The sequence below is a fragment of the Oncorhynchus tshawytscha genome, linkage group LG04, assembly GCF_018296145.1.
Source record: "Oncorhynchus tshawytscha isolate Ot180627B linkage group LG04, Otsh_v2.0, whole genome shotgun sequence".
Taxonomy (NCBI): domain Eukaryota; kingdom Metazoa; phylum Chordata; class Actinopteri; order Salmoniformes; family Salmonidae; genus Oncorhynchus; species Oncorhynchus tshawytscha.
The window spans coordinates 57452664-57468275 of NC_056432.1; the positions used below are offsets into that span (position 1 = coordinate 57452664).

The following is a 15612-nucleotide window of genomic DNA, read 5'->3' on the forward strand; positions in this document are numbered from 1 at the left end:
CAGAAACTACAATGACACAGTTCAACAACAAACGGTCTATCCTCTAATACAGGAGGACAATTTGCTCTCCACCAGTCATTGAATAACTGCATATCACACTTCCACCTGAGTGCTGAACTGTTCATAAATCTTAAACGTGGCCGTATTTTAAAGTAATATTAGATTGACTCACAGGACAAGGGTGCAGTTTTCTCCTAGCCCAGCACTAATGGTTAGTGACTTGAGTTATTAGTGGTGGATTCTAGGGTCAATTTGAGGTCAATTGACTGGTCAGGAACACCTGGTGTCCGTCCTGAAGGTTATAAATCAGCGTTCAGGAGGTGTGGCGGCAGGGGAAGAAGGCACACGGTTGAAACCATGGCACCAAGAAGGATAAGGAAAATCGGCAATCAGACAGAAGGACACGCAGATGGTCAAATTAGCAAGGAGATACGCCAAAAGCAAGGGACGCTTTTTATTCAACAGTTCGAGAAAGAAGGCTGTTCATTTTAAGTAGGCCCATCTCTACCGTCAGTTTTCCATGTTCCTCAAATGAACTGAATTCACAATGTTCTCCCTTTACAGCACAAGAACATATAAACGAGATGGAGGAAAAATTGGAGCAGACTCTTGCAACAGTAGATCGGGTTTTCAAAGTGGAATTGATAAATGCCACCTGCGCTTCAAAAAACCGTGATAGATTTAATAAATGGTGTTTTCAAATGTATTTTTAAATGTTATTTGGAATGCATGCATGTTGACTTTTATTTAGGTTGTTTCCCACTTCTCTTTCCTAGCGGATGGCAATTCGGCAGGTGAAGTCACCATCGCCATAAAGGTAGGACTAAACATTGATTATCAGACGGGCTGTAAATGGCTGCCTCCCTGTGGCATACTACAGAAATGTCAGAACATAACGTTTTTTTACAGACCGAATCACACGAGATTCACCAGCCTCTCACAAGGAAGGTCAGTAAAGGTAATGGTTTATTTCCTCCATTAACTTAAATGCGTGAACTTGCCATTAACGATACACTTCGTATTTCTGTAGTCAAAGTAAGTGAAGGTGCATCAGCTCATAAAAGGAAGACTACAACAGAACCACCAAAGGTAGCTAGCAATTCAATTTAAAGGGCTTTAATATCATGGGAAACGTATTGTAATGAAATAGCAGGGAGCAGGTCTCGAACCCTCGACCTTCTAGGCCGAAGTCCAGCGCGCAATCGACTGCCTCAGTCGATGTCCGCGCTTATAAACACAGGGTCGTTACAGTATATTTACATTGGCAAAGCACGTGACATGAATAATAAACTTAAATAAACAAGCAAAAATGAACAGTAAGCATTACTCCCAATTTTCAAATTAATATGTTTCAAATATCATATGGCTATGTACAGTGTTATAACGATGCAATAGTCTACCACGGTTTACTATCTGGTTAGGTTCAAATAGCATTCCAGTTTGCGCTGTTTTGGTAGTCTTTCCAATATGTCAAGTCATCTTTTTTTGGTTCTCTCATGATTTGGTTGGGTCTAATCGTGTGGCTGTCCTGAGGCTCTTTGGGGTCTGTTTATGACCAGAGCCCCTGGACCAGCTTGCTTAAGGGACTCTTTAGGTTAATCTCTGTGTAGGTGATGGCTGTATGTAAGGTTTGTGAATTGCTTATTTTAAGGCAGTTATAAAATGTAATGGGTATTGGCCTAATTCTGCTCTGCATGCATTTTTTGTTGTACACCCATGTTTTTGCAGAGTCTCATTGGTGTTTGTCCAACTTGTATTTGTTGGTTGGTGAGTGGATCCCAGACCTTACAACCATAAAGGGCAATAGGTTCTATAACTGATTCAAGTATTTTTTTGTAATTGGGATGTTGAATTGTATGTTCCTTTTGATGGTGTAGAAGGCCCTTGCTTCCTTATCTCAGATCTTTCACAGCATTGTGGAAGTTAGCTGTGGTGCTGAGGTAGGTATAGTTTAGATCCCACTTTATTTGCATGGCATTAGGCCAATGTGTGATTGGGAACAGAGCAGGCATTTCCCCTTAAATATATACAATTACTTTCTTCTAAAGGTTTCCAAGAAAGCCAGATCACTTGCCAATGGCGGCTCAAGCACTGGAAGCCTACGGTATGTCTCCCTATATATTATCAGTCCTGGCGAGCAACCGGTTGGTTGCTAGTTTTGTTCCAGTCCACCACTTATTAAACACCCTATTGAACTAATTCAGTAGCGTTAGCTGAAACGCCCTCTTCTGGTTGATTCTGCTCATTTGCTTTTGCAGGAGTGCCACATCCACAAGTACAAAAATAACCAACTCGCATTGCCAAAATCAGTGATCAATCTCCACTGACTGGGACGAAACACAGGTTTGTCTTCACTTATCACAATCCCTTATGAAAAAAAAGATTGCAGTCAGAGTGCAGTTATTCTGCAGTTACTAGGTCCAAAATACTATTCGTCAACTGCACTGTCACTAGTTTCAAAACTGCTATCTTTTAAGGGATGTCTCAGTTCATCAAATTAATTCTGTCCTAAATTCTCCTTGGTTTCTAGATCTGTTTTGTGGTCAGCCAGTGATGACCACCTGTGTTGCTCCCTGTCTGGATTGTCTCCACATGTAATGATCTCTACATCCCATGGAGAGGTGACTTTTCATATTGAGGTTGTTGGGCTTTAAGTTATTTCAAGCAGTCTAAACTAGTCCCATTTTCTCCCAAGACTTTGTGCCTCTCGGATGATACTGTTGAAGATGTTGACATCGGGTTACTGGATGATATGGCTGTTCTCTAGATGCAGAAGTTGATGGTAAAATATATTCTTGTCAATTTCTCATATTGAAACTAACAATTTATCCCCTAATATTCTGACATTTTTCTCATTTAGAAACTGATGGACTATCTTTTAAACAAAGTCAAAGCGACTCAGCCTATGAATTAGTCTGCAATGATACCAAGACGTCTAACATTGAGCCACTAATGCCACCTATGCATGTTTTACTTTCAAATTTAAAAGTTGATTCAATATAGTTCCGATTTGTATATTCATTAATAATCAATAAACTGACTGGCTTTATTAATGTCTACAGTATTATGCAATTTGGTTTCCCCTCAGGTTATTGATGTGTCATTGCAACATTAAAGGTCCTCAATGACATCACCATTGCCCTTGTTTCTAAGCAATGTTGTGCTGCTATTTTTGACTTGGCCAAAGCTTTTGATATGGTAGACCAGTGGTTCCCAAACTTTTTAAAGTTCTGTACCCCTTCAAATATTAAACCTCCAGCTGCATACCAGGGTCAGCACACTCAAATTGTTTGCCATCATTGTAAGCCTGCCACACACTATACAGTACATTTCATAAACAAGAATGAGTGTCACAACTGGGCTTGTGGGAAGTGACAACTTATAGGACCAGGGCACAAATGAAATAATATTTTGCTCTTTATTAAACGTGAATATTTCAAGTTAATGGTGTGCTTGAAAGGATGCAGATAACTGCAACGTAGGGTTATATTGGCGAGTGTAAAATTGTGCTGAGAATCCACTCTTCCAAAGGTACGTGGTTGCAGTGTCTTAACAGTGTTTTGCCAGGTTAGGATACTCTGAGCGCAACCCAATCCAGACATCTGGCAGTGGCAACTGACTTTAAATTAAATTTTCACAACCACTTGTTGCAATTTCAATGATGCTCTCTTCAGATATGGATAAGTGGACTGGAGGCAGGGCATGAAAGGGATAACGAATCCAGTTTGTGTAATTGCGTACCATATTGGGGTGCTTTACTATATCACATTGACATTGTAACCTTGAGTTCAATTGCACAAATCATACAATTATGGAAAGATCTGTGTTAATGCAGAAAACTCCTTAATCAGCCTCAATTTCGTCCCGCACATTGAATATAGTTGTGGAGAGTCCCTGTAATCCTAGATTCAGATCATTCAGGTGAGAAACTACTGCAAGCGTCAGACAAGTGAACATTATGGTCAGTAAAGAACTAAGCTCGTCTCAAGGTGTCAATACTTTGCCCCTTGATAACCATCAGACTTCGGTATGTTGTAAGCGTTACATGCAATATACACAAACCGACAACACAAACTGGGGAACGTAATGGTTAATGTGATTGGATGTTAATTATTTGACTTCGCTTCCTGTATTTGACATTGTTATTTCGCTGAACACTAGATGGTATAATTTTATTTTTGTCAGTGAGTCAAGGCTACTCAGGCGAGGGGGAAAAACTCCCAAATGTATAGCCCCGTTGGAAAATATGTACTGTTTGAAAATGTGAAGCAAAAAACATGAATCACATTATTTGGCGTACCTCTAGCGACATTGCGTACCCCCGTTTGGGATTACCTGCGGTAGACCATTCCATTCTTGTGGGCCAACTAAGGAGTGTCTGAGGGGTCTTTGGCCTGGTTTGCTAACTACCTCTGAGTGCAGTGTATAAAGTGAGAAAATCTGCTGTCTCAGCCACTGCCTGTCACCAAGGGAGTACCCCAAGGCTCAAACCTAGGCCCCACGCTCTTATTTAAATAAATAAAGATGTAACCTTTATTAAACTAGGCAAGTCAGTTAAGAACAAATTCTTATTTACAATGACGACCTAGTGGGTTAACTGCCTTGTTCAGGGGCAGAACGACAGATTTTTAACTTGTCAGGTCGGGGATTCGATCTTGCAACCTTTCGGTTACTAGTCCAATGCTCTAACCACTATGCAGTAGGAAGCTCTCTCATACATTTATATGCAGTCTTATACTCAGCTGGCTCCTCCCCAGATTTTTAAAATGCTCTACAACAAAGCTTGCTTAGTGTCCAACCTTGTTCTGATCACATCCAAAACAAAGGTAATGTGGTTTGATAAGAATGCCCTTCTCCCCACAGGTGTGATGACTACCTCTGAGGGTTTAGAGCTTGAGGTAGTCACCTCATACAAGTACTTGGGAGTATGGCTAGATGGTACATTGTCCTTCTCTCAGCACATATCAAAGCTGCAGGATAAAGTTACATCTAGACTTGGTTTCCTCTGTCGTAGTTACTCCTTTTTCACCCCAGCTGCCAAACTAACCCTGATTCAGATGACCATCCTACCCATGCTAGATTACAGAAAGTCAATTTATAGTTCGGCAGGTAAGGGTGCTTTTAAGAGGCTAGATGTTCTTTACCATTCTGCCATCAGATTTGCCACAAATGCTCCTTATAGGACACATCACTGCACTCTATACTCCTCTGTAAACTGGTCATCTCTGTATACCTGACACAAGACCCACCGGTTGATACGTATATATAAAACCCTCTTAGGCCTCACTCCTCCCTATCTGAGAGATCTACTGCAGCCCTTATCCTCCACATACAACACCTGTTCTGCCAGTCACATTCTGTTAAAGGTCCCCAAAGCACACACATCCCTGAGTCGCTCCTCCAGCTAGTGACTAGAACGAGCCGCAACAAACACTCTAACTGGACAGTTTTATCTCCATGTCTTCATTCAAAGTCTCAATCATGGACACTCTTACTGACAGTTGTGGCTGCTTTGTGTGATGTATTGTCTTCTGCCTTCTTGCCCTTTGTGCTGTTGTCTGTGCCCAATCATGTTTGTACCATGTTTTGTGTTGCTACCATGTTGTCATGTGTTGCTTCCTTGCTATGTTGTCTTAGTTCTCTCTTTATGTAGTATTGTCTCTTGTCCTATATATATTTATTTTTAATCCCAGCCCGTCCCTGCAGGAGGCATTTTGGTAGGTCGTCATTGTAAATAAGAATTTGTTCTTACTGACTTGCCTAGTTAAAGGTTAAAAAAAAAACATTAACATTTTAAAAACTTGATAGTTGGCTATATGAGCAAATATAATGGTCTTGCAAACAGTGCTTGACTTGAGCAAGAGCTCACCAGGGCTGAGTACCGGCACTTCAAATGTTCAACTGCTTGAGCTCCTGTTCCTCTTTTATAGAATATTATCTCTAAGGTATTTGGCGCTCCTGCACCAAATATAAATAGTACCGGCACCTATATCTATCCAAGTCGAGCACTGCTTAAAAATATAAAAAGCCCACCTTCTTGTGCCTGAATTTCTCACTTTTTGAAAACATCTGCCAGATGAAACTGCTGGGTGATAATGAATAACCACTCATTGTCTGATCCTAGGACAAATACTTAATACAATTTAAGGCTGTTGCTAATCATACTCTGAACCAATCCCACTAATCACATGCTACAGGTCAAACACCAACGATGCTGAATTACATTTTATATGGTAAAATGTAGGCAGGGGAGTAGTGTTGGCGCTAGCAAGCTAGCTATACACAACTACTGTGTATACACCGAACAAAAATAAACAGTTCATAAAGAAATCAGTCAATTGAAAGAAATGAAGACCTAATCTATGGATTTCACATGACTGGGAATAGATATGCATCTGTTGGTAAAATACCTTTAAAAAAAATATACAAAATAGGGGCGTAGCTCAAACGGAAGTTACGAATGTAACTATGGTTCTACGAATACCTGCAAGACCTTCAGTATGGTGGAGAGTATGGATTATATCCCTCTTGCTCCGCACAGATTGAGTAATAAAGTCACGCCGGTGACGTGACAGTTTGGGAGGACGTGCCCCTCGGTACAAATATAACCAACCGTATGTCGGACCACACACATCTTCTCGCCCAAAAGATTGAGTAATGTGTAAGTACTGACGGTCTTCCAGGTATTCGTAGAACCAGTTACATTCGTAACTTCCATTCTACTTCATACTTTTAAGACTGTCAATACGGTACCAACAAGGTCACAAGGAATAGACTACTAACCTCTAATGCACCAGTGCAACTAGAAGAATGGCAGAGCCCATGGTGTGGCAAGATGCACCATTGACCTTGTCTAGAACGCGCAGGGCGACGACCCGGTAGCAGCTGCGCATATCTCATTCAGGGGGATGCCTCTCAGCATAGCCCAGGATGTGGCACCACTTCTGGTCAAATATCATTACACACCTTCTGGGACAGGTAGGCCTGAGTGATGACATCCACAACCCAGTGTTTTAGTCTCTGCTTGGACAATGCTAGGCCTTTCCCACCAATGCACGGAAACAGCTGGTCTGACTTCTTGTAGTTCTCTGAGGCTTGCATTTGGCATTTGAGGGAACGGACTGGACACAGGTGATTTGCTCGCTCCTCTGCATTCTGGAAAAGATGGGGCAGTAGGCCTGCATTTCGATTGATGTGATAAACCCTTAGGCAAAAAGGCTGGATTCGACCATAAGGTCAAGCCTAGGTCGTCTGCCTTAGAGAGCACACACACATTTTACTGATGAAATAGCTAAGAGAAAAGCAGTTTTCAGAGATAAACCATTTTATGTCTGGCTCCTTCGTATGCTCGAAATGAGATTCTGTCTGATAATAGCAGGACCGCAGTCGATGAGTAGAGGGTTGGGCTCTTCAGAGCATGAAAGACCCTGTGCAGCATTGCTAAGATTGGGGGGTTGAAGGGAAAGCATACAGTAGGCCATCTGTGGGCTAAGGCGTCCATGTTCAGGTGACTCTTGGACTCTGCCAGAGGGAGCAGTGGGATGTTTGCTCTCTCCGAGGCGAACAGGTCCACATGTGCTATTCCAAACCGCTGCCATATTCTCTTCACTACTTGTGGGTGAAGTCTCCAGTCCCCCGGGGGCGCTTTCTGTCACGACAAGAAGTCTGCTTCCTTGTTCACCTTGCCTGGGACATGAATGGCTCGTAAGGAGGCCAGATGTGGTAGGGCCCATATCAAAAGTTGTTGGGCCACCTGTAGGGACCTTACAGACCTTGTTCGCCCTTGATGGTTGATGTGGAACACTGTCCATGTTGTCTGATCGTATCAGGACATGTTTGAGAACCGGCAGAAAATTATTGAGGGATAGGTAAACTATCATGTTCTAGCACGTTAATATGCTCTTTCCTCCAGCAGGGGCACCACTCTCCTCGTACAGACCTGTGTTGCCACACTGCTCCCCAGCCTGTTTTTTTGTGTTGTTTTTTTACCTTTATTTTACTAGGCAAGTCAGTTAAGAACAAATTCTTATTTTCAATGACGGCCTAGGAACAGTGGGTTAACTGCCTGTTCAGGGGCAGAACGACAGATTTTGTACCTTGTCAGCTCGGGGGTTTGAACTTGCAACCTTCCGGTTACTAGTCCAACGCTCTAACCACTAGGCTACCCTGCCGCGAAGTGTCGGTCGTCAATACCTCTCGCCTTGCCGGAATTGATCTGAGATGGTCACCTGTAGTCAGGTAGGCTCTCCTCCACGGCCACAGAGTAGAGTAGCACGCACAAAGTTGCTGAACATAGGTGGGAACAGGAACACACTGTCGATCCAGAGTATCCAATCATGCTCAATGGGTGACGTGTCTGGTGAGTATGTAGGCAATGGAACAACTGGTACATACTCAGCTTCCAGGAATTGTGTACAGATCCTTGCGACAGGGGGCCATGCATTATGCTTTAACATGTGATGGTGGCGGCTGAATGGCACGACAATGTGCCTGACGATCTCGTCACGGTGTGCATTCAAATCGATAAAATACAATTGTGTTCATTGCCCATAGCATAACCCTACCGCCACCATGGGGAACTGTTCACAATGTTGACATCAGCAAACCGCTCGCCCACACAACGCCATACGTCTGCCTGGTACATTTGAAATTGTGATTAATCCGCAAAGAGTATCCTCCAGCAGCCATCGAAGGTGAGCATTTGCCCATTGGAGGTTGGTTACGACACCAAACTGCAGTCAGGTCAAGACAAGTATACAAATGAGCTTCGCTGAGACCGTTTTGAGTTTGTGCAAATCCATTTATCAACGGTCGGTTGGCTGGTCTCAAATAATCCCGTGGGTGAAGAAGCCAGATGTGGAGGACCTGGGCTGGTGTGGTTCGTGGTCTGCAGTTGGACCTACTGCCAAATTCTCTAAAGTGACATTGGATGTGGCTTATGGTAGAGAAATTAAATTCCAAATCCCTGGCAACAGCTCTGGTGGTTTAATCAGCTTCTTGATATGCCACACTTGTCCGGTAGATGGATTCTCAGCAAAGGAGAAATGCTCACTGACAGTAAACACATTTGTGCAAACAAATTGTGGAGAAAAGCTTTTTATGCGTATGGGAAAAAACTAAGATCTTTTATTTCAGTTCATGAAACCAACACTTGACATTCATATTTTTGTTCAGTGTAATAACACATTAACAAGACACCTAGGCTGTGTTTACACAGGCAGCCCAATTATTGGTAAGAACCAACATGATTGGTCAAAAGACAAATTAGTAGAAAATCAGAATTGGGCTGAAAGTGTAAACGCAGCTCTAGTGCAGTGTTTCCTAACACCAGTCCTTGAGTATCCACAATAGCACACATTTTGTTGTAGCCACAGACAAGTAAACCTAATCAAGCCCTCAATGAGCTGAATCAGCCAAGTTTGTCCAGGGCAATAAACATGAGTGCTGTTGTGGGTACTCAGACTGAAGTTGGTAAACACAAATAACCAGCTCATCAAGCTTAGATTATTTTGGCCACTAGAGGCCTCTATCATTATCTATGATACCCATCAACATTAATGAAAAAGGACTGAGGTGGTAACCAAGAAATTTTCCTGACAGATGTAAGTCATTTCCCAGACAAGCACAAGACGGAATCACAAACATCAAGTATTGCTGTTTGAGATTTGAATAACTTTTATTTAACAACTTAATAAACCTTTTTTCACAGAAGTTAAGCTGCTTTTAAATTGTATTTTTTCAGCTTCTCTCGTTAGATTGGATGTTTAATCGGTGCAGGAACCAATGCGGTCTTAACATGCACCAGGGTTGAGGACAAATACAGGTGTTTTTTCTATTTGTATCACACCACTGTATTAGCGCAGCTGATAACGCTCACCGACAATCACTTTCATATTATACACAATGTTGTCATGTTTGAATTTTTATATATAGAAAGGAAAACAAAAGTAAAAACCTACAAAAAGAAAAATCAAGCGGTAAAAATCAAGCACAGATACATACAAACCTAAAAATGTGATTGTGTCCTGGGTCCTTTCAGGATCTCCCTTCCTTAACTCACACCTCACAGTCCAGAGGTGGAGGCCAAAACTGCATTTTATGGTTAGTTTAAATTAATTATTGTAAATACTATGAAAAAAATGCAAGTTACACACCAAGCAAAGGAGAAATGACCTTTTTCCATCTTATCTGACGTTGCCACAAGGAAAGTGAGGGATGCGTGATGGGAAGACGGGGGACGGGTGCAACACGTACATTTTCCTCTGAGCCAGATGCTACTGGTGGGCACACTGCACTCCAGGGCCGTGGTGGCCTCCTTCATCGTCTGAGCTGTCGTTGTAGGCCTCACGTCGTCCTCCAGACGAGCCCTGGCTGACGTCGTAGTCCTGCAGGTCCACCTCCTCCGCATCCCCAGACACTATGGGAGCCTCGGCACGTGTTGGTAGCAAGTCCTCCAGCTCCTGGGGTTTACAGAGGGCCACAGTTTTAAAAATGTTATGTCTAGTTAGCAAAGCCCCCTATCCAGCATGCAGATATCACTACAAAGCACTTATTTTAAAAATCTAACACTTGTGTGGTACCTCAGCTCTTAAATACCATCATCAAACAATGCTCAATATAACCAGTATGGTCTAGGCCAAAATCCTAATCTCGTTATGAATGATCAAATTGTGTCCTTCAATCCCATAATAGAACAGGTACTGTGACAGAAACGGACACAAGAAACGACTTACATTGAGTTTATCGGGGCTGATCCAGTTGTTGTCTGGGAACTGCACATCAAATTTAATATACAGGTCTCCTTTTTCAAATGGATTACGGTACTGTGGCATCCCCTCGCCTCGCACAACTCTAACCGAGCCTGTAAAATAAACATTGCATCATAGAAACATTACTTTCACATACTGCATTGATTAATAGTCACATGCTGTGGTCTCATCTACAATATGTAAAACCAGTACAAAGATCAAAATCTTACCTGGCTCAATGACTTTGCCAGCAGCGTACTTGACTACAATCTGTCTGCCATCTAAGTGTTTCAACGTAAACTGGAATCCACAAAGTGCTTCAACAAGGCCAATCTTATGGGTCATGTGCAGGTCATGGGCCTCTCTTTTGTATGTCTGTTGGCATGAGAAAACAGGCAGTGTCTCAATATAGTAAGAGAGAGGTCGTTTTAGGCCAATTTAAAATGACCAACATTTGCTGGAAATGTAACAAAGTATACCTGAGGACTAACCGATACTGCTGGCTGATTGTACATAATGAATATAAGATAATAGCCCCAGGAAGCTGTGCATATACATCCTGTCAGAGTATTGTCTCCCCTTCCCATTGACTCCCCTGTACTGGCCTATTCTCCAAATGAGAGGCTGGTGCCATCAACATGTGTCTGTTCTCCCATCTTCAGAGGAGTGAGAGTCTGGAGGTGACACAGGAGTGGAAATGCTAGGACTCTAGGATTAGGAACGATGTGCCACTCGTGACTATAACTAATACCAAGTTATGCCAGACATGCAGGGGGATCAGAGGGTGGGAGGCCAGTACTGGAAACTGGATTACAGCATGTTCACATTGGCCTAGCAGCATTGTGCCATCACTGCAATCTGCTCCAAAAAGATCCCAGTCAAGAGTGCTGGAGGACCCAACTCAGCCAGCTGGCTGCTTTTGGTCAACCAGCTGCCATTCAACATTATCCAACTATACTACTCAAGTGCTCATAGAAATTAGACATAACAGCTGAGTAATAACACATTTACACACCAATGTTTCATCTTCACTAATATGTTTCTACATTGTAATATTGCCTTTAGTCAACAAGAGACGTAGTCTTAAGGAGTGGGGACCATGGTGTCCAGAGCACAGCAGTTCATCTCTACCTCATGCTCTTTCTCTTGCAGGACAAGGACAATGTCTCCTGGCTCAACCCCAGGTGCCTGGTCAGCTTCCCCTCCGAAGGTGATCTTCTGCCCATGCTTCATGCCTTTGTCGACATGGACCTCCAGGATTTTCACCTCCTTACTAACCTTCTTGCCCTCGCACTTTTTACAGCGGTCTTTCTCATTGATCACCTCACCTATGGGTATAACCATAGAAGTTTAGGAGTCTGAGGGGGCGAAGCCTTTTCATGCGTCGCTGGGTACTACAAGTTTATGGTTTCTAAACTGTACTGTTGCTTACCTTCTCCATTACAATCAGTACAAACGGACTGCATCTGTTGGACCATCCCAGGAGCCAACTGTCTGATCATGATGCGCATACCACGCCCCCTGCAGGCCACACACTTCTGAACTGCGCCAGTCTTCCCACCCTGGCTGTTGAGAAGAAGTTATAACTTTTTGTCTAACACCAACAAACCTACATGAGCAACATGTATGATGCAATAATTGACAGGCAGATAAAGCAAGACCTGAACACTGCTTCATGTGGGCTAGAGAAGTAATTTTGAGGGAAAATTGTTGCAGATACATATGAAAGAATGTGTAAACACTTACCCATTACAAGTGCCACAAAGAACATTCTTGCTCAGCTGCAGTTTAGTTGTTTTTCCATTGTACAGGTCTTCAAGTGAAACTCTTAAAAAAACAATGAGCATAATTGGAGACAGTAGCAAGGTCATAGAAACCACAGGCAGACAATGTAGTCAGAATAAAATAAAAAAATTGATTATCACTCAATAGATCTGTGACACCAATCTATAGAGTAAGCTTACTTGAGTGGGTGAACCATGTCCTCTCCTCTTCGTCTACCACCGTTTCGGCTGCGCCCCTGTCCGCCCATGAAGCCAAAAAGTCCACCGCCGAAGATGTGTGAAAAGATGTCATCCATTCCCCCACCACCTCCACCTCCTTCCCGCAGTCCCTGCTCCCCATAGCGATCATACAGCTCCTTCTTCTCTGGATTAGTCAACACTTCATACGCAAAACTGATCTCCTTGAACTGTTTGAAGGAGACAGGGGGACATTAAGTTCTATGACATCTACAGATATTTATTAACATTTATGTAGCTACTCAGAAGTGTAAGAAATGGTTGAACCCCCCCCAAAAAAAAATCTTCATGCAATTTCAATACCTTGTCGCCAGCATTTGGGTTTTTGTCGGGGTGATATTCCTTTGCTAGCTTCCGGTATGACTGAAAGAAAAGACAAAACACAAATTCAAGGCACTGGTTTCGATTATTTATGCTAGTCAACATTAGCCAATGAGTTGTATAACCACCACCCTTTCCACGTTATCCCCGTAGTAGCCATCAGTGAAATATTGACAGGAATCGGACGTTCCTTTTTACAGTAAGGTTAGTTAGCCTCCCTAAATTATCTAACTAGTAAATTGAGCTTGAAACTGCGGAAGAAAGCTAACGGTAGCTATTGTCTCATAATGACTTAAGTTAGCGACTGGCTAAACAATTAAAATAAATGACCAAATCAATATTAACCAGCGATCCATCAGAATTTCCCCAAAAATCTCTGACCTGAAGATTTGGCCCCAAAATTCCATTACTGTGAATTAAACTGTTAACACGTGAGTTAACGTCGTAGGCTAGCCAGCTAAATAACGCAACTAGCCAGCTAACTAGTCAAGCGGCACACACTACGTTAGCTAACATTAAAGATCAAACCGGGGTAACCTTGATATTGTACCTTATCTATAGCAACCTGGTATGAGGCGACTCGGTCGTATCGTATCGGTTATCAGCAGACAGACGCACGAGAGTTAGCTAGCTAACGTTACTAGCTAACCATTGTCTTAACTAGTTAGCAACCACCAGTCTGGAAAAACGTAAACAAAACAACTGCTAATCCAATGCTATCAAACGTGTTGATACAGTAGTTGTTTAATATGTAACAATGTATTGTGTATTATGCGGACTATAAACAAAAATACAAGCGATAGTGTTAACGTCCTCGCTACCAACCGCATGCTAACTTAAACAAAAATATAACGTTACTCGAAAGCGTTCGTTATACGCGAGATGCCATCATTGAAACAGAACGCTAGCGCCAACAAGCGCAAAGTACTAACACCCAAATACTTTGCGCCAAAGACAGAGGTAATTATCTAAAACATTGAGGTAGATAAATGGTTGTACAATGTGTATCCCGTACTATCATTTTCTGATTGACGCTAACGTTAGTTGGCTAAGAACATCGCTAGTTTGACTAGCTAGCTAGCTCTGACTAACGTTTCTAGGCCAGACTAGCTTTTAGCCAGAATAACCTGTTTCTACCAACAATTCTAACTCCACAGCACCTAGATTTAATTTGACTCGATACAATCAACGTTACCTTTTTCAACTCATTTTCAGTGGCAGTGGGGGACACCCCTAGGATGTCATATAATTTAGTATCGACAACGTTCGCCATGATGGAGCTAAGGGAAGGACCTTCTGTACGAGAAGTGAAAAGAGAAAGAAGAAGAGCCGGTCGAAAACGTCATACGTTGCGTCAATTTGAACCTTTCTCCTGGCTTTAAAAAAGGGTGCATCTCAATTACAGATTGACTTCCTTATTTTCACCTCATCTATTTTCTCCTCTCTATTATACATGTGAAATTGATTCAGGTATTTTACATTGCTCACCAGTTTAGTGACATTGTGTCTGTTTTTGTCATCTTATCACACACCAAGCTAATTCCCCTCTAAGATGAAACTTTGACAAACTCACAAACACACACATACAAGCTCACACATGCGCGTATACACCCACAGCATTTGCACAGTCTGTATATTTCTGTATGTGCGTCAGGAGTAATTTGTCCTCTCTTGGTTGACACCGTCTACCATATCGTTACATCTAGGCTCGACAGAATCATATCATTGGGTCTATGTTGGTAGGAATATGAACTGTGTATCGTATCCATGAGGTGTTGTAATGGCTGGAACCTGGGACAAAAGGACACTTGAGTTCCCATAACTTTGTGACAGATCATTTGAGTATTAGATTACTATGGGTCTATTTCAATTTAGGCAGATTGAGAATTACCAGCATCACAGCACCTTCTGTTGACCTCTGTCACTAAGTTCATAGAGTTCATAGATGGTTTTTGTGGCTTTCAGAGGGCTTCATTGTAGCTTCAGACCCCATTGGTACTAGTAGCCCTCTGTCTGTCCTCTGCCTTTTTAAGATGGATGAAGCCCTAAGCCCTCTCATATTGTCTAATGCAACATGACAGTAGAGATAGGGGGTTGGGATGTTGGTTGGTGGAGAGAGAATCAGCCTCTATGACTGATGTCTGTCTCTGTGTTTTGTGTGTCTCATCTGACTATCATGTTGCAGTAAATTAAGTGAAATTATATTTAATTGACATTGATTACTACAGACACGAATGGACATAAGATCCTATACACTGCATGCTGCATAGTTCATTTTGATTGAAGAGGGCTCTTAAAAGGACGGTTGCACAAAACTCTTTTTTTTTATTACATCTGTTCCATGTATAATATAATCATATAAATACATTTTTTATATGACTGAGCAGAGTAAATCATGGTCATTAATTAAAATAAACATAATGAATTGGAGACTAATTTGAAATTCTTCTAAAATGGCTAAGAATACTATGTATTTGTACACATCAACAGAACAAAAACTTAACTTCAGGGCATTTTCATTA

General features: G+C 42.1%; 1 protein-coding gene and 1 long non-coding RNA gene across 5 annotated transcripts; one reads left to right on the top strand and one right to left on the bottom strand.

The window, feature by feature from the left end:
- Window positions 1–161: 161 nt before the first annotated feature.
- On the top strand, window positions 162–3261 carry LOC112249743. Of its 4 annotated transcripts, none has more exons than XR_002953415.2 (9): window positions 162–492; window positions 777–817; window positions 910–958; window positions 1031–1089; window positions 2049–2104; window positions 2259–2343; window positions 2531–2621; window positions 2696–2782; window positions 2861–3261. It is a non-coding gene; the product is annotated as an uncharacterized LOC112249743 (long non-coding RNA). The 4 variants fall into 4 exon arrangements; XR_002953413.2 differs by having other exon boundaries at window positions 164–492; window positions 910–948; window positions 2861–3260; XR_002953416.2 differs by lacking the exon at window positions 1031–1089 and having other exon boundaries at window positions 165–492; window positions 910–948; window positions 2861–3260.
- A 6396-nt stretch (window positions 3262–9657) lies between these two features.
- Window positions 9658–14432, bottom strand: LOC112249082 (dnaJ homolog subfamily A member 2). Its single transcript, XM_042320928.1, has 9 exons — window positions 14286–14432; window positions 13073–13132; window positions 12713–12939; window positions 12495–12575; window positions 12181–12314; window positions 11880–12076; window positions 10979–11123; window positions 10734–10861; window positions 9658–10460 (listed from the first exon to the last, which is right to left on the bottom strand). Exons 1-9 carry the CDS (start codon window positions 14361–14363, stop codon window positions 10275–10277), a joined length of 1236 nt encoding a protein of 411 aa, XP_042176862.1. The 5' UTR covers window positions 14364–14432; the 3' UTR covers window positions 9658–10274.
- Window positions 14433–15612: the final 1180 nt, after the last annotated feature.

Excerpts from the sequence above, each read along its gene's own strand:
- LOC112249082 (XM_042320928.1), bottom strand. The coding sequence starts at position 14,363 with ATGGCGAACGTTGTCGATACTAAATTATATGACATCCTAGGGGTGTCC. Across the intron at positions 12,315-12,494 it reads CTTTGTGGCACTTGTAATGG|CCAGGGTGGGAAGACTGGCG; the intron begins GTAAGTGTTTAC and ends TCTTCTCAACAG. Across the intron at positions 10,862-10,978 it reads TGGCAAAGTCATTGAGCCAG|GCTCGGTTAGAGTTGTGCGA; the intron begins GTAAGATTTTGA and ends TTTATTTTACAG.